Source organism: Colobus angolensis, unplaced genomic scaffold (assembly GCF_000951035.1).
Source record: "Colobus angolensis palliatus isolate OR3802 unplaced genomic scaffold, Cang.pa_1.0 Scaffold2, whole genome shotgun sequence".
NCBI lineage: Eukaryota > Metazoa > Chordata > Mammalia > Primates > Cercopithecidae > Colobus > Colobus angolensis.
The window spans coordinates 2,222,265-2,247,540 of record NW_012115154.1 but is presented as its reverse complement, the minus strand read 5'-3'; the positions used below and the strand labels follow the sequence as shown (position 1 = coordinate 2,247,540).

At 38.9% G+C, this 25,276-nt stretch overlaps 1 protein-coding gene across 1 annotated transcript in view; it reads right to left on the bottom strand.

Annotated features, from left to right (window-relative positions):
- Window positions 1–8,288: 8,288 nt before the first annotated feature.
- LRGUK (leucine-rich repeats and guanylate kinase domain containing) overlaps window positions 8,289–25,276 on the bottom strand; it is a 130,271-nt gene continuing 113,283 nt past the window's right edge. The window contains exons 17-20 of the mRNA XM_011941220.1: window positions 22,340–22,428; window positions 20,896–21,021; window positions 11,619–11,767; window positions 8,289–8,630 (exon numbers count right to left, since the gene is read on the bottom strand). Coding sequence (XP_011796610.1) covers window positions 8,500–8,630; window positions 11,619–11,767; window positions 20,896–21,021; window positions 22,340–22,428 — 495 coding nt within the window. The 3' untranslated portion in view covers window positions 8,289–8,499. The remainder of the gene's footprint in view (window positions 8,631–11,618; window positions 11,768–20,895; window positions 21,022–22,339; window positions 22,429–25,276) is intronic.

Sequence of the window (25,276 nt, the reverse complement as noted above, 5' to 3'; positions counted from 1 at the left end):
GAACATTAATAAAATTTAGAAATATAAACTATATAAGCCAAACTTTTATTTCTTTATTGTAATTCACCAAAACTAGAACTTATAAGGAAGAAAACTCTCAAAATGACTGTTGGATCAAAAAGCACAAAACTATCATGATAAACCCTTTATAATTGCACTGTCCATTGTGGTAGTCACTAGTCACATGTGATTATCTACCTTTCAATTAATTAAAAACAAGTAAAATGAAAAGTTCAGTTTCCCAGTCACACAAGTCACATTTCAAGTGCTCAACAACTACACGGAGCTGGTGACCACCGTAGTGGACAATGTAGGTATTTCTACACCTTTCCATCATCACAGAAAGCTCACTGGACTGTGCTGCTTGTGGAAGACAGGATTTGTGCATATACACAAGCAAACACTACATAGGAAAATATAGAGTTAAAAACTTCTCTATTTAAAATAAATGAAGACCAATAACAAATTGAGATGGATATTTATAACAAATGGGAACCACATAGTTAATATTGAATAGGCTATTATTAATGTTGAATCACTTTCACAAAAATATAAGAGAAAACACTAACATCCCGGAATAAAAATGTAACGAAGACATGAGCCAACAATTCGTGGTTCAATTAAGAAGGAAATACTAACAAAAAATAAGCTTCTGAACAATAGTAAACCTAATCAGTAAAATAACATATTTTTCAACAAACAAATTAATAATTCTAAAAAAGTATAATATACTTTATGCTAATGAGGGTGTGTTAATATGATCACTCATAAACTGCTGAAGGCCAAAAGTTAAAAAATTTGACAAAATCATTCTAGAAAGCCCCCATTCAACCTTGTGGAGCAGCGGTTCTCAAATCTATTTGCACGTTGGACTCACTCAGAGGACTTAAAAAAAAATGCGATGCCTGAGTTTCCCTGCCCGTAGATTCTTATTTAATTGGCTTGGGTTGGATAGTGGGCTTTGGTATTTTGGGAGCTTATAAAGAGTCTGATATGCAGACCAGGTTGAGAACAATTACTTTGGAGGCATAACCTCAGGGACCAGGGTACCATAGACATCTCATCTGAGTGTGGGACTCTGAGAGGAAGGGCTTTCATGCCCACTGCCTGGCTCTACCATAGAAAGCTCTACCAGGCATCAGGTTCACCAAGTTCTCAATATGTCCGCATCTCAATATGTCTTCCCCTAGTCAGGGGAAGACCAGGTGTGTGTCAAGGCAGAGAAGGGCTGAGCCTGACTCTTGGCACAGGGAGCAGTTGATTTATTATGTGCTTTCATGAAGGGAACCAAAGTTCCATGAAGAAGACTGTTGACACACCTCGAGAGCTCAGAATGATGGGGATACAGCCACAGCCAGGCATGCTTTCTGGCAAATAGACAATACCCAAGACTTTCTCATGAATTCAGGGAGGAACCTAATGTCTCCCCTGATGCCTTGAAACCCCACAAGCCCCTGGAAATTGGATAAAATCCAAAGTAAAATGCAAGAGAGGAGAAACTGTGAATTAACTGAGATTGTCCTGAATTGACTGAGAATAAGATTAATTCTTTCACTTTGGATTTGCACTTCAAATTAAAAGTTTGTGGCCTGAAGTATTCATACTCACCATAGATGCATTATCTAGTTTAATCATCACAAGACTCTTAATAAGCAATTCTGTTAGTTTTATAAATGATAGTACTGTCATTCAGATAGAAAGTAATTTACATTTCTTTTACTTTTTGCCTTATATACTTTGATGTCATGTTATTCAACTCATTAAGGCTTATAACTGTTATTATACCTTAATAATGGGATATACCTGACTTAATGTAAAAGGTGTTTTATGTATCATAGAATGATTTTTGTCCTGACTTCTCCTTTGTCTGATTGTAATATTCCTACCCCTCCTTGCTTTTTATTTGTATGGTATTTACTTCTGATTCTTCTGTAAGCATTTCTTACATACCACTGACTTTTCTACAACCATCCAGCAATACAGGAAGGAAGGGAGGGAGGTAAGAAGGGAAAGGAAAGAAGAGAAGGGAACAGAAACCCTATCACAGTGAGAAGTTTTTTGACCTATCAGTATGAATAAGTAGGAAAAAACGAAAAAGGAAATAAATGGTTTGAATAATACAATTAATATGATTGAATTAATACATACTGCAAATTTTTGTACCCTACAAAGAAAACACTCTCTTATCAATACTTATTCATGGTAAAACTCTTAGTATACCAGGAAGAAAATGAAACTTCTTTCTCCAAAGAAGTTTATCTACCTGAAATCTACAGCAACTCTCACACTTAATAGTGAAGCATTAGACAGATGCAGATGTGAGACAAGGATGCTCGTTATCATTGTTTCTATTCAACATTGTATTGAAAGTTGTCTCCAGTGCAGCTTAGTAAAGAAGAAAGGAAAGGAAAAAAGAAAATAATAACAAGAATGGAAAGAAAGGGAACATTGTTATTTTTTATTATACTATCTGCATAGAAATCCTGAAATAATCTATAGTACATTGTCAGAATTAATACACAGGGTTATCTGTAGAAATGAATTGCATTTTATACACCAGACAGAGAAAATATAACCTTTAAAAACATTCAATTTACGACAACCAAGATTAAACACATCTAGGAATAAATCTCACTAAAGATACATTTGTCCTTTATGAAGAAAAGTATACAATTTTATTAAAGAAATTAATGAAAACCTACATAAATAGAGAATGTTTATAGATATAGAGAGCAAGTATCATAAAAAAAGAGAAGCCTCCTCAAATTTTTGAATTAAATGTAATTCTAACCAACTCCAACTGAGGCATTTGTAGAATTTGAAACATAAATCCAAGCATTTAGGGAAACAATCTATGAGAGAGAAGGTCTTACAAACTAGGAGGGAGAGTAATGCGACAATTGGAATTAAAAAAAATTCAATCTTATCTTACATCATACACAGAAGTTCATTCCAAGTAAAATATAGGCCTAAATTGAAGAGCGAAACTTAACAAAAATTTAGAAAAATATCTGAGATTATGTTTATGACAATAGGATAAAAAAGAAACTCATAAGATGTAAAAAGTACAAATCAAAAAGATTGAGAAAGTTGACCATATAAAAAACTTTTATTCATTAAAATATAACATTTTAAAAGTTGAAAAGATAAGTCACTACCTGGAAAAAGATCTTTGTAATATGCATAATTAACAAAGAATTATTAACCAGAATATATAAATACATCAAATCAATAAGAAAAAGATAATAACTCAATTTAAAATTGGGCAAAACACGTAAACAGGCATTTCACAGAAGAGAACCATAAGTGGCCAATAAGCTTATTTAAAATGTTCAACTTTACTTCACAATTGGAGAAATTCAAACTAAACACCTAACACCACAATGAGTTACATTAACATTTATTGGATTAGCAAAAAAAAGACTATTAATGCCACTTGTGGAAAATGTGAAAAAATGAGCACTCTCTTATGTGTTGGTGAGAGCATATTACAGCAACCATTATAGTAATATCTGATAGTTAAATATTTGTATACCTATAATGCAGCAATTCCACCCCTACACAAGAATGTTTTTAGCTGCATCCTTCATAATAACAAACATGTGGAAACAAATGTAGTGTTCACCAACAGAAAAGTGAATAAATTACCGTATATTCTTACAGTGTAATATTATATAGCAATGAAAATTATAAAACTACAATAATTAAATCTATGTGGATTAATCTTACAAACATAATGTTGAGAAAAAAGTTAATTGCTGAATATATGTAGTGTAACATGAAGTATTGACTCATGGAGAACAACAGTATATATTGTTAGGAATAGACACATATATACCAAAAGTGTAAAAGATTCATGGGAAGGATAAAAAACTAAACTGAGAATAAAGGGTGGGAAATCAGGAAAATATAATTAGAAAGGATACAAAATGGGCCTTAAATATATTAGTAATGTTTTGTTTTTAAAGTGGGTATATTATGGGCTTAGAGTTTTATTATATTATTCTTCTTCACTTGTAAGATGTAAGTCTTGCGCATTTTTAAAAGATCTGCATCTAAATACTTCGTTTTGTTGAGTGAGTGTAGTTTAATTTCTGTTTCCAAATGCTCATTGTTAGTATGCAGAAATACAATTGATTTTTTGTATCGATCTTGATACCTGAGACCTTAATGAACACATTTAATCATTCTAAGAGTTTTTCTTTTCTAGATTTCTGGGAATTTGCTATGTAGATCATAATATTATCTGCAGGTAAGGATTTCTTTCTTTCTGATGTGTATTCTTTTTACTACATTTTCCTGCTTTATTGCTCTGGCTTGAACTTCTAGTCCTATGTTAAATGAGTGATTAAAGTAGTCACCTTTGCCTTGTTATTCTCAGAGAGAAACCATTCGGCCTGTAACCACTAAGTATGATTTTAACTGTAAATATTTTGTAGCTGTGCTTTATCAAGTTGAGGAAGGTACCCTCTATTCCTAGACTTTTATTGTGAATGGGTGTTGGACTTTGTCAAGTGCTTTTCCTGCATCAATTTATATATTCTGATTTTTCCTCTTTAGCCTATTATTATGATAGATTTCACTTGTTGGTTTCAACTGTCACACCAACCTGGCATCTCTGGATTAAATCCCACTTGGTCACAGTGCACACATCTTTTATGTATTGCTGAATTTTATTCGCTCATGAAATATTTACCAAGGTGGAATGTATCCAGAGCCACAGAAGAATTTCAATAAATTTAAAAGAATTGAGGCTGGGCACACCTGTAATCCTAGTACTTTGGGAGGCTGAGGCAGGAGGATCACTTGAGGCCAGGAGTTTAAGACCAACCTGGACAACATGATGAGACCGCATCTCTACAAAAAAAGAAACTTACCCAGGTGTACTGGCACACACCTGTATTCCCACCTAGTTGGGAGGCTAAGGCAGGAGGGTTGCTTGAGCTCAGGAGGTCAAGACTGCAGCATGCTATGGTGGCACCACTGCACACTAGCCTGGGCAACAGAGAGAGAGACTCTCTCTCAAAAAAAAAAAAAAATTGAAATCATATAGAGTATGTCTCTGACCACAATGAAATAAAACTAGAAATTAACAACAGAAAGGTAACAGGAAAACCTGTAAGTATCTGGAAATGAAACAACACACTTCTAAATAATCTGTGGATCTACAGGGAACTCTAAAGGGAATTAAAAATTCATTGAACTGAGTAAGAAAGGAATCCCTCCTTATGATTTTTTGGAATAGTTTCAGTAAGATTGGTAGTAGCTCTTTGTACAACTGGTAGAATTTGGCTATGAATCTGTCTAGTCCTGGGCTTTTTTGTCTAATATTTTGTTAAGAATTTTTGCAGCCGGGCGCGGTGGCTCACACCTGTAATCCCAGCACTTTGGGAGGCCGAGGCGGGCAGATCACAAAGTCAGGAGATGGAGACCATCCTGGCTAACACGGTGAAACCCCGTCTCTACTAAAAATATAAAAAAAATTAGCCGGGCGCAGTGGCGGGCGCCTGTAGTCCCAGCTACTTGGGAGGCTGAGGCAGGAGAATAGCGTGAACCTGGGAGGCTCAGCTTGCAGTGAGCCGAGATGGAGCCCCTGCACTCCAGCCTGGGCAACAGAGCCAGGCTCTGTCTCAAAAAAAAAAAAAGAATTTTTGCGTATATAAGTGATATTGGTTTGCAGTTTTCTTTTTTTATATTGTCTGTCTGATTTTGGTATCACGGTAATATTGGCCTCATAAAACGAACTGGGAAGTTTTCCTTCCTCTTCTGTTTTCTGGAAGGGATTGTATAGAATTGGTGTGAATGCTTCTGTTAGCAATTGGGTCTTCAGTGAAAGCATTTGGGCTTGGAGATTCTTTTTCAAATTCAATTATAAATTCTTTAATTCAACCTAATTCTTCGATTTCCTTAATATATTTATAGGGTTATTCGAATTATCTATGCCATGCAGCGTGAGTTATGGGAGTTTGTGTTTTTTAAGAAATGAGTTTATCTAAATTGTCAAATTACATATGTAGAGTTGTTTGTAGTATTTCCTTATTATCTTTTTGATATTCAAGGAGTCTGTAGTTTCATCCCCTATTTCATTTATATTATTGGTAATTTGTATTAAACTATATTATCTTCATCTGTTTTTACTAAATAGATAGTCCTGTTTTATTGATTTTCCCTTACTGTTTTTTCCACTTTTATTAATGTCTGCTCTTTATTCTTTTCTTCTGCTTGATCTGGGTTTATTTTGCTTTTGTTCTGGTTCGTGAGATAGGAGCTTACTGATTTAAGACTTTTCTTGCCTAATGTAGGCATTTAGTGGTATAAATTTCCCTTTCAGCACTGTTTTAGATGCATACTACAAATTTTGATATGGTATATTTTCATTTTTATTCAGTTCAATGTATTTTATTTTATTTTATTTTTAATTCTAGATTCTGGGGGTACTTGTGCAGGTTGGTTACACTGGCATATTGCATGACGCTGAGGTTTGGGCTTCTAGTGAACCCGTCACCCAAATAGTGAACATGGTACCCAATAGGAACTTTTTCAAACCTTGCCCCCTCTATTAATCCGTTTTCATGCTGCTGATAAAGACATACCAGAGACTGGGTAATCTACAAAGAAAAAGAGGTTTAATGGACTTACAGTTCCACATGGCTGGGGAGGACTCACAATCATGGCAGAAGGTGAAAGGCACGTCTTACATGGCAGCAGGCAAGAGAGAATGAGAGCCAAGCAAAAGGTGAAACCCCTTATAAAACCATCAGTTCTCGTGAGACTTATTCACTACTCATGGGAATAGTATGGTGGAAAGTGCCCCATGATTCAATTGTCTCCCACCAGGTCCCTCCCACAACACGTGAGAATTATGGGAGCTACAATTCAAGGTGAGATTAGAATGGGGACACAGCCAAACCATATCACTCCCCACCCTTTTGGAGTCCCAGTGCCTATTGTTGCCATCTGTATGTCCATGTGTACCCATTGTTTAGCTCCCACTTGTAAATGAGAAGATGTGATATTTGATTTTCTGTTTCTGAGTTATTTCACTTAGGATAATGGCCTCTGGCTGCATCCATGTTGCTACAGAGGACAGGTTTTCATTCTTTTTATGGCTGCGTAGTATTCCATATTTTTACTCTTTCCATTTTTCTTTCTTCCTTCATGATCCTTCAGGTTTCTTTCTTTTATCATTTCCATTCTGTTTCAATAATTTCCTTCAACTATTCTTTTAGGATAGGTTTGTTAGCAACAAATTATTTTTGTTTTCTTTCATCTCAGAATGTCTTGATTTCTCCTTCATACCTGAAGAGGATTTAGCTGCCTCCGATTTCCCTGCCCAACCTGGTCATCTCCTTCATGGTCCTCCGGCTCCACCCTCACCAATCCCAAGAAAAGAATTTTCATCAGCTTCTGTTTGAGAGCAGGACTAGGGGGAGGACAGGAGCCAACAGTAAATTGTGTTACCACCAAATTTGTCACAGCGAAGTGGATTATTAAAAGGGGTTTTGATATTTTAAAAAGTAAAGTCATTAGAGGATTATGATACTCAAAATATTTAACAATGAGTATAGTACTATGTGGAGGCTTCTCTTTTCACTAGTCATCATGCACAGAGTACTCAGAGAAGAGACCATTTACCAGTACAAAGGAATGTATCTCAAAGTTTTAACGATCAGGATAGCCTTACTGGCACATGCTAGCTGAATACCAGCCTTGTCTATAACTGCTCAATGGAGGTGTTTCTTTTTAAGACAAGAAGTGAAACCACAAAGATGATGAAAGTTGTCTAAAAGTATATCTTTTAGATATACTTTTTTTAGAAAGTTGTCTAAAAGTATATCACAAGCAGTCCATAATCAGAGTCAAAGAAGGGTGAAATAAAAGAACTGTTACTCTTTATTTTTTCATGTTGCTAAAGCAAGTCAAGAACCCCTGAAAATTACATTAATTCCTTATGAGAGATGCAGTCGCTATCATGTTGGCTACAAGTTCAATGGAACTCTGCAGTCCTTGCATAATCAGAACAAAATAAATCAGTCCTCTAGAGCATACAGGAATGTTGTAAATGGACATATTGAAATTTTAAGAGCACAATCCCAGTTGGATATATCAGAAAGCCACTCTGTATATCACAGTGCAGAGATCTTGGGAGATTTTCCCATCTGATATTTCCGAGCAGGTAGCAGCTGGAAAAAATTTATTTATAGCTATAGAAAAAAAAGAAACGATATTTTTAAAAGCTAAGAATAACTCACATTCTAAAAAAAAAAAACTCACATCTTTGAAAATTATTTAAGAAACAATTTTTTTTAATTAAAAAAACTAAAGACACCAGCCAAAGAATCACAAAAGAAACTGATTGAGAGAATTAAGGCAGATAAAACATTCTTCTGTGGGTAATGGGTTGAGTGAGAAACAGCTGGATCCATGGCCAGGTAAGGCAAGGAATTCGACATCAGCAGAGCAAGTTTTCCATGTTAGGATCAGACATCAAGTGCTGGTCTACCTGCGGCCCTGAGGGATTGGAGGGAGGGTGGGTTTGACATTGGAACCTGGGCGACTGATGACTGGGACCGAGTGTTTTCTGTGTTGGTGAGACTCTTTTTCACGTGAAAATGATTGTATAGGCAGTGCTGTAAAACATTCAGAAAAAATGATAGTTAATCCCTTGGTTTCTTGGTACAAAGAAAATAAGTGTTGCATGATATAAGCACCAGAACAATTTCTAGAATTCATTCATGACAAACTATAAGAAATAAATGAGGCCAGGTGCAGTGGCTCACACCTGTAATCGCAGTACTTTGGGAGGCCAAGGTGAGTGGATCACTTGAGGCCAAAAAAAAAAAAAAAAAAGAAAGAGAGAAAGAAATGACATTCAAGGAAGAACAATAGTGGACGAGGTCAGACTATAGCATGTACATGGCTAAACAAGCCTTAGGTTGTATCAACTTGCCCAGTGACCGCAGGATGCTACAGGGTGCAGCCACTAGCGATTCTTCCACTTGCTCATGCCCTCTGTAACAGTGCTGCACTAGGTACTCTTTCACAATCGTACACATGCACACACACACACAGTGAAGTGAAGTTCTTCCTATAGAAGCTTCATTTAATGCCCTCTAAAGATTGGCCTGCTCACCAAGCAGGAAGACATCTGGATCTCGGTTTCTCCAGGGACTGTGGGAAGCAGGAGGAGTTTAGAAGATAGAGAAGAAAGGTAGAGGCATGGTGGCCATAGCAGAAGCAGAATTCTCACTGGTAAGAAAGCAGAGTAGCAGGGATTGAGAAAGTAAAGCAGAGGATTCTATAGAGAGTGAGAGAAATGGAAATGACGGATAAGATTATGAAGACTGGATCTATTGGCCAAACCAAAGCAATGAAAAGTCAAAGGAATCATTGACCTTTTTAGGATATATTCAAAGAAAAAATAAGACATTGTTTGAGAGGATATTGTTATCAGCAAAAGAAAAGAAAAAACCTCCTCCTTTTTTTTTATTTTTTTATTTTTTTGAGACCAGGTCTCGCTCTGTCACCTAGGCTGGAGTGCAGTGGTGCGATCTCAGCTCACAGCAACCTCCACCTCCCAGGTTCAAATGATTCTCATGCCTCAGCCTCCTGAGTGGCTGGGATTACAGGCATGTGCCACCACCACACCTGGTTAATTTTTGTATTTTTGGTAGAGATGGGGTTTCACCATGTTGGCTAGGCTAGTCTTGAACTCCTGACCTCAGGTGATCCTCCCACCTTGGCCTCCCAAAGTGCTGGGATTACAGGTGTGAGCCACTGTGTCCAGCCCTTCCCTGTTTGCTGGTTTTTGTTTTTATCCGTGGGGATATTTTTTAAACAGGAAAGAGCAAAGCAAACATGTTGAGAAGAAAGCAGACGGTAGAGGAGTAGGCCTCCTTTTTCAATCCGTTCAAGTCCTAGAACCAGCTAAATTGTATCTCGGGGTGCTGGAATTGCTTATGGAAGCAGTTTTAGAGTATCCAGGCTTAGATAATTCATCCACAGTGAGAACAGTGTTGGAGACAAATAATATTGCCATTTAAAAAAATAGGAATAAAGGTTTACAAACCAGTACATTTGAATTTTTATTTATTTTTGAGACAGTCTCACTTTGGCACCCAGCCTGGAGTGCAGTGGCACAATCTCAGCTCACTGCAACCACCACCTACCGGGTTCAAGTGATTCTCCTGCCTCAGCCTCCTGAGTAGCTGGAATTACAGGTGCACGCCACCACACCCAGCTGCTTTTTGTATTTTTAGTAGAGACAGGGTTTCACCGTGTTGTCCAGGCTGGTCTCAAATGCCTGACCTCAAGTGATCTGCCCACCTCAGCCTCCCAAAATGCTGGGATTACAGACATGAGCCACTGCGCCCAACCACATTTGACTTTAAATCTTAGCAAATTTCAGTTTATTAAAGAAATTGTTGTGCATCTATAAAATACTGTCGTGAATGATGAGTGTTGAAGGGGTCTGCAAATAAAATTTACTTGAAAGTAACTTCATTTCCCTTTTATTTAGGCAGGGGTCAATAAACTATGGTCACACTTTTCTGTTTCTTTGTAGGCCTTTGCTCTTTTGTTGAAAATTGGACATTTGAGAAAACAGCTACCTCACCAAGGCTAATGTTAGAGAGCTCTCCCCGTTCGCTTCCTTCCTCTATCAGCTACTCACAGAGCACCACCTTTGCTATTGACACCCAGATTATTCTCTCCCATTCCCATTTTCACCTCCTGTTCAAGGTCTTTACTCAGTGTTATTTGTGAACACTGCTGCTGAGCCCAGAGAGAAAAATACAATGTCCCTTCTGCCTCTGTCTGGACATGGACATTCACATGTGTGTTTGGGATCTAGGAGCAAAAGGGGGGTGAAGAGGGGCTGGGCCAGATCCTTCGAGCCTAAAGTCATCAGAATTCTGCCAAACCACCACAGTGAAGACTGGACTGCAACGCAAAGCCTCCAAGCTCTCCTCCCCTTCACTGAATGGAGTCTACCTCACCAAAACCTCTTCCAAAGAGCATGCGGTCCTTGCCCCAGACCCGTGCAGATAATGTGGCCAGGTGGACAGTGCAGCAGCTTCTACTCAAAGTAGCTAAGTGACTGTGGGTGGATTCCCCACCTTTCTCAACAGTGGGCAACAAGGTAACACTCTACCTTAGAGGGAGATTCTGACTCAATCCTCTCATTTAACTTGCAAAAATTGGGATCAATAAAAAGACAGTGGGAAACATATATAAATATAATACAGACTTATATTTATAGTACCATATGTGAAACAACTCATACCTGTTTTTCTTTTTTTTTTTTTTTTTTTTTTTTTTTTTGAGACAGAGTTTTGCTCTTGTTGCCCAGGAGTGCAGTAGTGCGATCTCAGCTCACTGCAACCTCCGCCTCCACCTCCTGGGTTCAAGCAATTCACTTGCCTCAGCCTCCTGAGTAGCTGGGATTACAGGTGCCCATCACTACGCCTGGCTAATTTTTTGTACTTTTAGTAGAGATGGGGTTTCACCATTTTGGCCAGGCTGGTCTTGAATTCCTGATGTCAGGAGATCCACCCACCTTGGCCTCCCAAAGTGCTGGGATTACAGGGGTGAGTCACAGCGCCTGCCCTAACTCATACCTTTCAGGGTCTCTTCGGTCTCACTGTCACTGGCTCCTGATCCTAGGTGTGAAGAAATGCTCCCCTCTGGAGGCTGGAAAGGCAATTCTTTTGACCACGGACAGAACCGAAGCAATGAACATTTCGTGGAAACCGAGGAATCCTTCCCACTGAAATAATGAAAAATCAAAGATCTTTTTGAGATGCAAACTATGCACTACCAATGGCCACACGATCTATGCCTATGACTTCACTGGGTTACCTTGTGTTGAGCTAGTTTTCAACAGTGTCTATAGCAGGTGCTACATAGCAGCTGACATATCTTAAAGTATATTAGGTACTGTACACATCAGCATAAATGTCCCATCCATTATACAAGACATGGCTGAGTATCTACTAAGGGCAAGACATCATGATAAGTGCTGGAGTATAAAACAAGATGAGTAAGGCACAGATCCTCATCTCCAGGATTTTAGAATCAGTGCTATATCAAGGATAGAGAAACAAAACCATGTTAGGTGACCTCACACTGGGCATAGGTTTTGGGGACTGTGATTTCCTTTCCTTTTTTTTTTTTTTTTGGAGAGGGTCTTACTCTGTTGCCCAGACTGGAGGGCAGTGGCACGATCTGGGCTGACTGCAACGTCCACCTCCTGGGCTCAAGTGATTCTCCTGACTCGGCCTCCCGAGTAGCTGGGACCACAGGCATGCACCATTGCTGGCTAATTCTTGTATTTTTAGTAGAGACGGGGTTTCGCCATGTTGGCCAGGCTGGTCTCGAACTTCTGATCTCAGGTGATCCACCAGCCTTGGCCTCCCAAAGTACTGGGATTACAGTGTGAGCCACTATGCCCCACATTCATTTCCACTTTTAGGATAATGTTCAGGTATGATTGGGTGCCTGACATCCCTGCTTCTGAGCCAAAACACTTCCTACTGCCAGGTTCCTCTCCTTTGGGATTCACCTGTTTCTTCTCTCCCTTCCAGGGAGGCAGCTCTACCAGGGGAGCTCATCCTGCAAAGCCCTGGCAAGCAGCTGAACCTTGTTTACAGGCACTTCTACGCACTGTGCCTCATCCCCACCATGTTTGCTCTCATTGGAGAATCTGAAATTGATCACAAGAAAATGGTTGATATTTAAGCCATTACGTTTTGGATAAATCCTGCCTTTTAACAAGGGCCAAAGTCTTAAAAGAATGCAGCTCTCATGGCGTTTCAGGCCTAAGCAAGAAGGCAGGAGAAATTCGCTGAGTGAAATTTCCTCACTAAACATTGAAGTCATGCCATTAGTAGTCCCTGACTCAGCAAGGGGGACAGCTTTGATTCCACCTGACAGAAAGGTGGACACTATCCTCTCCCCTCTCCCTGACCAGTGCAGTCCCCATCTCCCACCTTGGGACCCCAAAGATTGTTTACACTCTTAACCCTTTTCTGTCACTCACTTATCAAGTCTCATTCACAAATCTAACACTGAGGAGGTTCAGGGGATATAGCAGTGAACATGTGATCTGAACCTGCCCTGTCCAGCTTACAGACTGGGGGGGTGTATCTAATCACACACGTGCTTTACAAAAACTGAGATATGAAGGAAAATGCAGATGCTATAAGATGATATATTAGGCATTCCAGGACAGCTTTCCTTGAGGAAGTGCCATTTTAGTTAAGACATGTGGGATCAATTAGCTAGAAAAGAGGGAAGGTGGGGTGGAGGTTGAAACTAGAGGGGAGGAAGGAGAATGCTCTCAGCAGAGGGACCATTGTGACATCTGAAGGGCCTCACTGGGAGACTTCTCATCTCCAACTTAATGGTTCCAGAATGCTTCAGTCAAAGTAAACTTCAGGAATGATAGAAAGATGCTGGCTTGGAAAACTAATTGGAAAAAGGTAAGGAGTAGACTTTTTCTTTTTTTTTTTTGAGACAGAGTTTTGCTCTTGTTGCCCAGGCTGGAGTGCAATGGTGCAATCTCAGTTCACTGCAACCTCTGCCTCCCTGTTTCAAGTGATTCTCCTGCCTCAGCCTCCCAAGTAGCTGGGATTACAGGCATGCACCACCACGCCTGGCTAATTTTGTGTTTTTAGTAGTGATGGGGTTTCTCCATGTTGGTCAGGCTGCTCTCGAACTCCGGACCTCAGGTGATCCACCTGCCTCAGCCTCCCAAAGTGCTGGAATTACAGCATGTACCACCGCTCCCGGCCAGAAGTAGACTTTTTAAAGAGAAGGCTCAGGGATGGGAATAGGATAATCAACTACTGAAAAGGCAGGAGCCAGAAAGCATGAGGCCTGGAGTTTTATACCACTAGGGCTTGGGAAGAGGGCGCCATAACCCAAGTGACATGTGTCTCTTCTGACACAGGCCACAGGGGGCTTGTCCCTGTCCATGTTTCTGGATCTCACCAGCCAATGACTCCAGGACCAGATGGTGGCCGACTGAAGTATTTATAGACTGTGCTCTTGACCTCCCCAGCTGTCTCATCACTGGGTGCCCTCAGCCATTGGTAGGACCTTGGCAAGGAATCATGCTGAGACCAGATAAAAAGATCCCCTCATCCCCCATGCACACACAGAAAGATTTCTAGTTAACAGCAAGTGTCAAAAAAAGAAAGGTAAAAATGTTGGCGAACCCCTCAGACATAGAGTTGAAATGCAAATATGGGGCCCTTCCATTTTTAAAAGTTTAATAATTTTTCTTTAGCAATCCACAGAGAATAACGTGAATTCTCTGTCGGAGATGCTGGCATATTTTGGGGGGCTTTAGCAAATAAGAGGTAGTTTGGGGAGAAAAAAGAAACCTCTGGTAGAAAATAATGAAAGACAAAAAAGATGTCTGAACTAATTGTCTTTCATTCATCACAGACGTGATGGTGTCATTGGTGTTTCTCTATACATGTCTTCTTCCTTCAGTTAAGTTCTAAGCCTTGTAAACAGTGTAGCCAAGTGGCTTAGCACAAAGATTCGAGCCTTTTGGCTTTGGTTCAGACCTCAGCTCTGAGACTTGATAGCTTCAGGTCCTTTTACCGACTAATTAACTTGCCTCAGTTGTCACATTTTTAAAATGAGGAAAATGATGGCATTTTTTTCTCGCCGGGTAGTAGTTATAAATTTGTGTGTGTGTGTGCGCGTGTGTGTGTGTTGAGATAACATATGTCACATTCCCAGAACAGAAACTGGCATGTGGTTGAGTGTTACACAAGATCCACTAGCTTTGTAACTCTGCTTCTCATATCCCATATACATTCATACTTCAGTTCAGTTGTTTTGGATTGACTTATCTTTATCCACTGTATTAATTTCCTAAAAACAAAGTTCACTAATTGCTTCTCACTATAAAAGTAAATCATATGCATTATAGACAATTTAGAAAATACAGAAAACTAGAAGGAAAAAGGAAAATCAGACATAGAAAGCCACTCTTACAGTTTGGCTCTTTTTGTTTTATGTAATTGTGCACATTTTCAGTGAATTTCAGTGAATTTTAAGTTATCAACAGTTTTCTGAACCCTGATCTTTAACCGCTGCATAACAGCCCATCAAGTATACGCTTCATGATTTATTTGATCATTCTCTTATTTTTGGACATTCAGGTTCTTTCGAATTTTTTCTGTCATAATGAATATCTTTGTATATGATGATTTTCCACATGTTAATTTAGTAGTATCTGCTAGGGTCTGAATGTTTGCATCCCCACAAATTCCTATGTTGAAATTCTCATCCCCAAAGTGATTATATTAGGAGGCGGGGCCTTCAGGAGGTGCTTAGGTCATGAGGGTGGGGCCCTCATGGTGGGATTAGTGCCCTTATTTAAAACTCCAGAGAGCTCCCTCACCCCTTCCATTGTGTAGAGGACACATCTACACAATGCCACAAGATGGCATCTGGAAACCAGAAAGTGGGCCCTGACCAGACACTGAATCCGCCAGCACCTTGATCTTAAACTTCCAGCTTCCAGAACTGGGAGAAATAAATGTCTGTTGTCTATCAGCTACTCAGTCTATGGTATTTTATTATATAAGCCTGAAGGGTTTAAGACAGCATTAATTCCCAGAAGCAGGATAACTAGGTCAATAGTAAATATATTATTTAGGATTTTGCTATAAACTTCCTAATTGCTCCCCAAAAGATTGTGAAATTTTATCTCCCAACGAAATCTGGGCTCTCCAGCAGTATCTTTCTCTTTGCACCGTTTAAAAAATAATTTTAAAAAAATCAGTCATGCTAATTAAACAAGCAAAAAGTGGCATATTATTTAAAATTGCTTTCTAATCACAAGCAAGATTAAACATTATTTTTTATATTTATTCATTAGCTCCTCCCCATACTCCTTTTGTGACCTGTGTATGTCTTTTCCTCATTTATCTGTTGAGGACCATACTGTTTTTCTTACCAATTTGTCTGAACTCTTTACATATTGAATATTAACCCTTTTGTTGTATTGTATAAAGTTTGCTGTTTTTCTTTTAAATTTGATTTGGACTTAGACAAACTTTTTCTCATCTCTCCAAAAACTTCTCATTAACATTTTAATCAACCTGCTCTCTATATATGGTTAAAATTAAGTCAAATTATACAGAGAGGCTCTGTCTGTCACCCAGGCTGGAGTGCAGTGGTGCCATCCTGGCTCACTGCAACCTCTGCCTCCTGGTTTTCACTGATTCTCCTGCCTCAGCCCCCTCAGTAACTGGGACTACAGGTGCGCACCACCACATCTGGCTCATTTTTATATTTTTAGTAGAGATGCGTTTTTGTCATGTTGTCCAGGCTGGTCTTGAATTCCTGACCTCAAGTGATTTGCCTACCTTGGCCTCCCAAAATACTTGGATTATAGGCGTGAGCCACACCACCCAACCCTGACATCAATTTTAAATATATCTTTTAATAGATACGATTTCTGCTATGATACGGAAGAACTTAACTCACTTTATAACACTCCCCCTACATAGTTCTATCACTATTCTCAGTTCTTCCATCTGTCAGATCTGCATCTTCATATATCATATTTTAAAACTCCATTTCTTCTTTCATTAACAACAGATAATAAAATTGACCCTCCACCTCTACCTCCTAAACTTTGTCATTACAGGTCTGCTTTTCACTGTCAATGTTGATTATGTTAAGCTTTGTATTCATAATTCTGTCTTTTCATGATTTGGCCAAAGGTTGATTAAAATGTTGAAAATTAATAGGTAATTTTTCACTGCAGAACCTAGTAGGTGGCTATGATTATACTTTCTTTTCTGTAGTTCCAATATTATGATCCCTATCCCAGCAAAGAAGTACATTTCTAGGATCAAGTTCAAGTTGACCTCTACTTGTTCACACTCCACATTTAACTAGATTCATACCTGGCAACAGGAAAGGCTGATGCAATTGGGTCTATACAAGGTAAAGCCTGCCATTTAAATGAAGGCATCTACATTTACTAGGACGATATTATGACTGTGGCAGAGATTAAAAGGGTAGAAGCCAGTCTTAATGAAATGCTCCCAGGAGTTCAGGGCTCTAGTATTGAAAAACATAGTGCCATTAGCTATCATCTGGGCCTGTCCTTGAGCCAGGAGTTAAGGGAGTGGGGTGGCATAGGCATACTGAGGGTCACACAGCTAATGCGTGCCACTCACTTTGTCTGTATCATGTTTGAATGGCAAGCGGAGGCCACAGCACTGGTGCACTTGGGAATCCAAACCCAGCTCTCCTGGAAAGCTCACATGCTGCTGGGCATAGACACCTGCCTACTACTCGGACCTCAGATATCTGTCAACTACAGCTAGGGCTACATGGCACCAACGTTCCCAGACAGAGGTGTTCTGTGATGGGGCACTCTCTCTGCACCCTAAGGGTTCTGCTTAGAAGTGTCGGTTACTTGTTATCAAGTGGCAGAGAAGTCTAATTGCTTGCTCAAAGGAGGAGGTCCATTTTACCATCTTGGGCTGAGTTCTTGGGACTGTCTTCTCTTTGTTGGACAACAGCTTTTGGAATTCTACACCAGAATGTTAGGTCCCTTTAATATTTAATTTAATTTAATGATCTATTTGAGACTGGGTCTGTCACCCAGGCTGGAATGCAATAGTGCAATCATGGCTCACTGCAGCTTTGACCTCTTGTGCTCAAGCCATCCTCCCACCTCAGTCTCCTGAGTAGCTGAGACTACAGGCACACACCACCATGCCCAGCTAATTTGTTTGTTTGTTTGTTTTGTAGAAACAGGGTCTCACTATGTTGCTGAGGCTGGTCTTGAATTCCTGGGCTCAAATGATCCAATCCTTCCACCTTGACTTCTCAAAGCACTGGGATTAGAGGTGTGAGCCACCACACCAGGCCTAGGACCCCTTTAGATAGAGCAAAGTCTCCTAGGAAACCTTGTTTCCCAATCTCTTGCTCCCACCTAGGGTAATTGAGCTTGCCCAAGAAGCACTTTCCAGAGAGGAGTAAACTGAGACCAATATTGCCAACGTCTGGCTCTTCAAGTCACCGGACAAATCTCTCCTCTATTTCCTGCATTGGGAAAGTGTCATTATTAACCTATGCATGGGATCTTCTCTTTAGATTTATTCCTAGACTGAGTCTCTTCCCCTAAATACAGCAGTAGATGCATTTATGTTTTATGGGATAGAGTTTTTTATCAAATGATAGATGCATAAATATGTTCTTCCACCTTTTAGTGAAAAATGCAGTAACCCAAAATGATAAAGATATAGTGCATACAATAGTAAGTTATATTTATAACATATAAATTAAATACATACATAGCATATAACCATGTAGCATGTTAAAGGAAACACAGAAAGAATTGACAAGAAAAATTTCACTGGATTTTTAATACAGGTTGTGTTAATTTGCGCCGGCTGCCATAACAAGGTACCATGAACTGAGTGGCTTAAACAAAGGAAATTGATTGTCTCACAGTTATGGAAGCCTAAAGTCCAAAATCAAAGTGTCAGCAGGGTGGATTCCTTCCAGGGTCTGTGAAGGAGAACTGTTCCGGGCCTCTCTCATCACTTCTGGTGGTTTGCTGGCAAGCTTTGGTGCTCCTTGGCTTCTGCCCATCACCCCAGTCTGAGTCTTCATCACAAGGTATTCTCCCTATGCATGTGCCTGTGTCCAAATTTCTCCTTTTTACAAGGACAGCCTTATTGGCTTAGGAGCCCACCCTACTCCAATATGGCCTCATCTTAACAAATTACATCTGCAGTGACCCTATTTCCAAATAAGGTCACATTCTGAGATCCTGGGGGTCAGGACTCCAACATATGAAATTGGGGGTATGGGGGAACAGCTCAAACTATAACACAAATGTTTTGGGAAAGAATATATCTGCATTTAAGACACACACCAAAAAAGTCATCACAGAGCAAGTTCTGTCTTTCAACAATTATTTTTCCTTTGCATCAAAGTATTAAATGAATACTCATTGAAAGTCAGAAGAAAGAAAGTGGTGGAGTTAAAAGACACATGCATGACCACAGGTGAAGCGTCAGACTTGAGCCACAGGCCTGACCCCTTTTACCACAGGAAGAGATGATGTGTAAACCTACTGCAGCCCATTAGGCCACTTTGTTTTCTCTTTTGTGCTGTATTCCCATCTGCCTACCTCACTGTACTAACAATTCAGAGCTCAAACAAATCCTCAGAGATCACAGTTTCAACATGGTTACAGAAAGCTAATTAACTAATGATAATGCTAGGGTCTCTCAGCTCTAGAGAAATGTGCAGACTGAGAGGGGACCACTGAGAGGGGACAGCTATTTTTCATCATCAAATGTATGAAAGGAAACCCCAAGTGTCAGAACAATAAAACTCAGAAATGAAGGAAAGCATTGCTCATTTAAAAAGTTTTCATTCTCATTATGATATATGACCCTCATAAAATATCCCTTTGCTGTGACAGACTTCTAAAATAACTTTGTAAAGAAATACTAATGCTTCAAAAATTATAAAAATGTTCATTGTTGAAAATATGGGGGGGGGTGAACAAAAGAACAAAAACTGGCCATAATCTATTCACTAGAACATAATAACATAATATTTTGGTGTAAATATTTTTACTTTCTCATTTATTGAATATTTCATTAAATTCTTAGGGATTTTTAATAGTTTTTTAGGATGTAGAGATAAAATATATATCCCTGTGCAAATAATTTAGGTATTACAGGAAAAAAAGGATAAAGAAGAAAAAATAAAATAACTGGTCATTCTAGAGAAATAGCCACTGTTAACATTTTGGTGAGCTTTCTTCCAGTCACATTGTACGTCCATTACATTGCCATGCGTTTGGACGCTCCAGAGAGACTGCCATACCCACAGCCCCCTGCTGAAGACTTTTCCACTTGGTTCGCTGTCACTGGTCTGACCACAGAATACTGGCTAAAGGATAGGTGCCTGGCATAGGGACAGCCAATCTATAGACCAGCCAGCAACCTATGAGGGCCCTGGTTAGAGATCTCTATCCAAGAGGGGCACCTCGTAGTAGACGGCAATTGATCCAACCAGCCAGATCTCTGTGTAAATTTGTTTTCAAGACCTACAGCGAGATGGTCAGTTGCAGTGGCAGGAGCAACTGAAGGAGAAACAAAATGTAGTAGAATGTTCGCAAAAGCACAGCACTACAATCAGCGATGGAGGCTCTGTTGTGGTCTGTATGGGGCCCTCAGCCTAAACATGTTCAGCTTTTGAGCCACACTGTGATATATTGAACACTGAGACCCTGAAATGGCCTTTTATATATTGGACTTCCATTGGTAAACATTTTGAAATACAGCATCGTACTAATCAAAATGGTTGGTTGCAAATACAGACACTCTTTGGCCAAGATGAATATTAAAAAGGTAATTATTGGAAGGCTATGGGGTACTTTATGAAATTAATGGAAACTAGAGAACCAGGCTTTAAAATGAGGCAGGAACAAAGGTAAGCTTGGAGCCAAGAACACAGCCGAATCACAGTACAGGAAGAGATTAGCAGAACATCATTGCCTGCCTTACCACAATGGATGTCTGTGCTCTTCCTCTGAAATCTCGGTTCTTCTGCTACTGGTGACTTGAATAACCTCTAACTGTCCCTGTGTCTTTGTATCACTCCCTCAAGATTCAAAGTCCCAGATAAAAGCTTCCAATGGTATGAACCTAGGTTATATGTTTGGGCCCTCCATAGCGGGGCAGGGTCTACTCCCTTCAAATTCTATAGCGGGAGTTAGGACCCTGCTTCCCAGTTTTAGGATTTCTCTGAAGCCTAGAGATGAGTACCATGATTTTAACTAACCAGCAGAAAATAGCCAATTCCATCCAACGAAACACCTCAACTCACCTCTTTTCAGGATATGGTCCAAATGGAGGTTTAAAATAGTCTTCACAAAGATCAAAACTTTTCCGTAGTTCTTCTAAAGTTGTATAATAGTGTAGACCACTGGTGAGAGGTACTGGTACTGGACCCCTGGAATCGGAAATTAAAAAAAAAAGAACCAAAGGATTTTGTAATGATTCCAAGTGTACACACACATATACCTAAATATCCCAGATAAATGCAAATGCGAATGAGATCTATGTGGAATAATGTAATGTATTCACTCAGAAACATTCACATCAGAGCTTGTCTAAGTCATTGGCATCATTACATTCTAATTTGAAGGTTAAGTAAATATTCATTGCTGTGAATATTCCATAGCCATTAAAGTACTAATATAGGCAAATTATCTTCCTGGAGATTCATATGTACTGTATTATAAATCCCAGTCCATTTGTTATGCAAGGGTTGGCAATATATCAACTGCTACAAAAGTTAAAAATAGGTGTTTTCCAACTTTATTTATAATCTAATGCTTTGAAATGGTATCCAAGTAAAATATTTCTAAAAATTCCACCATTATACTTTCAACTAAACTCTAGTATAAAATATCCTTTTTCATCTACTCATATGTGCTGTATGCAAGTCTGTTCCCTCGGACTGACTTGAAAGAAAAAGAATCATTAGCCATTTTTCGTGAATAAACCCTGCTGTTCTTCAGACTTGCTGGAGTTGCTATGTGCAAAGCAGCCCAGTTGCATATAAATGCAGGCAAAATCAAAGCATCTATCTGCCTTTGTGACGACCCATTTGGAACTCATATTTAAAATTGCATAGTTTCTCTGTCCAGGCTGTTTGAACAGGCCTGGCATTCCGCTGGGCAGTGGTCACCTAGGCTCAGCTTCAGCTGCTCTGGGAGACAGTGTCTCATTCCTGGCCACCACCCTCGCAAACCCCCCATACAAATTTGCATATATCACACAGCCTGTGTTTTGAATCCGACTATCCAACGATAGCCTACCAACGTCAAGAAAATTAATCACTCTGTTTTGACATGGCAGCAAACAAATGAACAAAAATGTATTTATATTGATTAAAGATTCTCAATAGATAACTTAAAATTACAAACAATAAAAAGAACCGAAACAAGCATGCAAGGGAAAGGATAGATTGTAGTTAAAGGTGGTGAAGCCACAACTCCAGATTAATCACCTGTCTTCTTCTTGCAAAGAAATATTATTTGCAATCTTCACAAAATCATCAGTTTCTAGTAGCTATGAGCATATTGTGCCTTTTAATAATGTATACAAATGAAAAGGAAATACAGCTTCTAGAACTGGGTGTACTGCTGAATCACTGGGTCCATTTTAGGACAGAGGTTTCTGTTTCTGTTCATGATTTAGGATTCATTTGATATATTTGGACACTAGGAAATCAATCTAAAGTTGCTCATGTGATAAATTGCTACCTTTGAAATAGGAGTGTGTGATCAGGGCGTATCCTTCCCATTAGAGCTTGCCGGGCTGCCTCGTGCTGTCTGTGTATAGAATCTCTTTCCTAGGTAAGAAATATCATTAGAGAATTATATTGATGTTAAGAATGTCAGACGATTAAAAGATCTATAATAATTCTCTTTTGTACTAGAGATTGACCAATATGTGGAAAGAAAAAGGGGGAAAAAGACAGGCATAAAAAACAGTTGATATTCACTCAGGAAAAAGAAAAGAACAAACTTTATAAATAAAACCAAAATCTTTTTATAAAGACTGTAATATAATATATAAACTCTATTTGACATCTAAATATGGCAATTTTTACTCACATTTTATGTGTGCATTTTTATCTTTCTAATGAGATTATAAACTTCTCAAAGGTCCAGACTATTACGGTCTTTTTAGTCTCCTCAGATCTCAACACATACAATAGCTAACTGACTGAACGAACATAGCCACCAAAGTCTAATTATGATCCTGAAATAGGAAAAATTGATGGGGCGGGGGGGTCTTTCTGTCATTATTTCACAAATATCACGATCACTGTTTAGTAAACATTTAATGGGGATACAGATACATAAAAGATAGTCTCTACATTCAAAAGGTTTATGGTCTGGTGGCAAAAGGCAACAAAAAAGGAGGAAATAAAACCCAGATAGCACATGTTGTTTTATAAATAACAGAGGATGTGTTGATACAAAGATCGCCTGATGGAGTATGACCTATTTAGCAACTGTTCAGGTACTGGATTTCCTCCCTTAAAGTAAACCTAATACATAAAGTTCTTAACTTACAGAAAAGATAAATTAACAAGTGGTTATTTGTTTTACATAAAAGACTTACAAGAGGATTTATAATGGTATTTATTTAAACAGCAAGTACACTTAAAATACTCTTTGCTGCCAGTAACTTAATCTGAAATAAGCCTTGCTGTTTTGATTTTTATGTCATTACGAGGCTCCACTACAAATTGGCATTCACTTAAAATTTCACAGGAAATAACAGCAAACAAGCACGCAAGGGAAGGATAGCCAATAGTTAAAGGTGGTGAAACCACAACTCAGATTAATCGCCTGTCTTAGCCTTGGGGGCTAGCATAGTTTCAATACATTTTTGCATCACAATAACTTATCTGTAGTGATGCCAAGACTGCCACACCTAACATCTCTGGAAATAAGTCACATCCCAGAGAGATCAGCATCCCTTTTGTCACTGCTGTATCCCTGCACACAGCACACACACTTTAGCACAAAGCAGGACCTCAATAAACCACTTTAATGTACAACAGTATACATTTGGGAGGGATAATGTAAAGAGTGAATAATGTTTACCATTTTTTTATAACCTGGATTAGAATTTGCTGTTCACTGTTCCTAGCTTGAAAAAGTCTAGGTCAAGCTTTGAAATTGTTCCTTAGAGACCATGACACATAAGCGCTAACATGGGCTCATTGAACACACTCCCAGGTGCATATTTTATTACCAAAATCATTTTACTTTCCCTGAGCTCCGTGTTTCTGTGTAAACAAGATGAAGAGAAAATTGTGTTGGGAAAGTCGGGGGAGGATGTAATGAGAGAAGAAAGGAACAGGCCTGATTTACATTTCACCATTTAAAAACTACAGGTTTAAATAATTCCATGAATACATCTAAAAAAACTTGACATTACTATAAAATAACTATATATTAACCAAGTCTGCTGTGAATTTACTTTATTTTTTGTGTTTGTTGTTATTCACTCTCCCGTGAATTTGTCATTATTTTGCTGGGAATCACTTTATAGTAGTACACCATTTACTACTGTGATTTCATTTTATACCACCCTTACTCTTTCCCTTATTGTAATATATTTTATTATAACTGAGAAGATGACAGTGGTAGTGGCAGCATACTTTTTGGATCTTCTAGAATTCCACATAAAAATAAACATAGCAACTAAATAGCAAAATCAAAAACATGTCAAAAAATATACAGCAAAACCAGGTGACAGAGTATCTCCTCAAACCCCAAAATGCAGGTGGGGCTTTCATAACCACAACTCCTGCATGGTATCAGTATCTATGCAGGAGAAAGTCAGAGGAGAGCCACAACACCTGCATGGTGTGTCTATGCAGGAGGAAACTGAAGGAAGCGGCATCACGACTGAAAGACCTGGAAACGGGAATGCCAAGACAGCTGGAAAATATTCACTGAAAAGCAAAGCAGGACAATCTGGGAACCACAGCTGAAACAGAAAAAGGGTCGTTCCCACTTTAGTAGTGTTTGAGTGTAAGAAGTCATAGGAACTTCTAAAGGAGCTGGGTCAACTGTGAATTCTTGAAACTGACCACCTGGGGCTCCCTGCTAAGACAGGCTCCGCACTCAGAGAAAGTGATGGGAGTGGAATAAAAATGTATTAGAATGGAGTCAACAGAAACAAAAGAAAGAGAAGGTCTAGACCAAAGGGGTGGGGACAGAGAACAGAGCCAGGAAATCCCAGGAAGAAAGCTGCCATGTATTTTGATGCTATTTGAAGGAATTGTGCTCCCTTCCAAAAGTCTGAGAAAACTAATTTCACATAAAAATGAGCAAAATAAAGTATCAAGTGGAATCCCACACAAAGTTACTGTGAGAGAAAAAGGGGGAGAGTAACACTCTGACAATGAAAGCTTTCATATAAAACCAGAAAAAAAAATCTGCAATCTGCTACTTCAGAATAAACTAAAAGACATTAAGAAAATGACACAAAACATCAGGAACAGATAAATTACAATTTTAAAAACTCATGAACTAGGTGGCAGAACTCAGGAAAGAATTAGAAATAGAGAAAAAACCACCCCAGAAATGAAAACTAAACTCGAAGAAATAGAAGAGTGAATAAACACAACAAACAATGGTTAAAAAAAATAGAATGTGAGCAGAGTAAAAAATTTT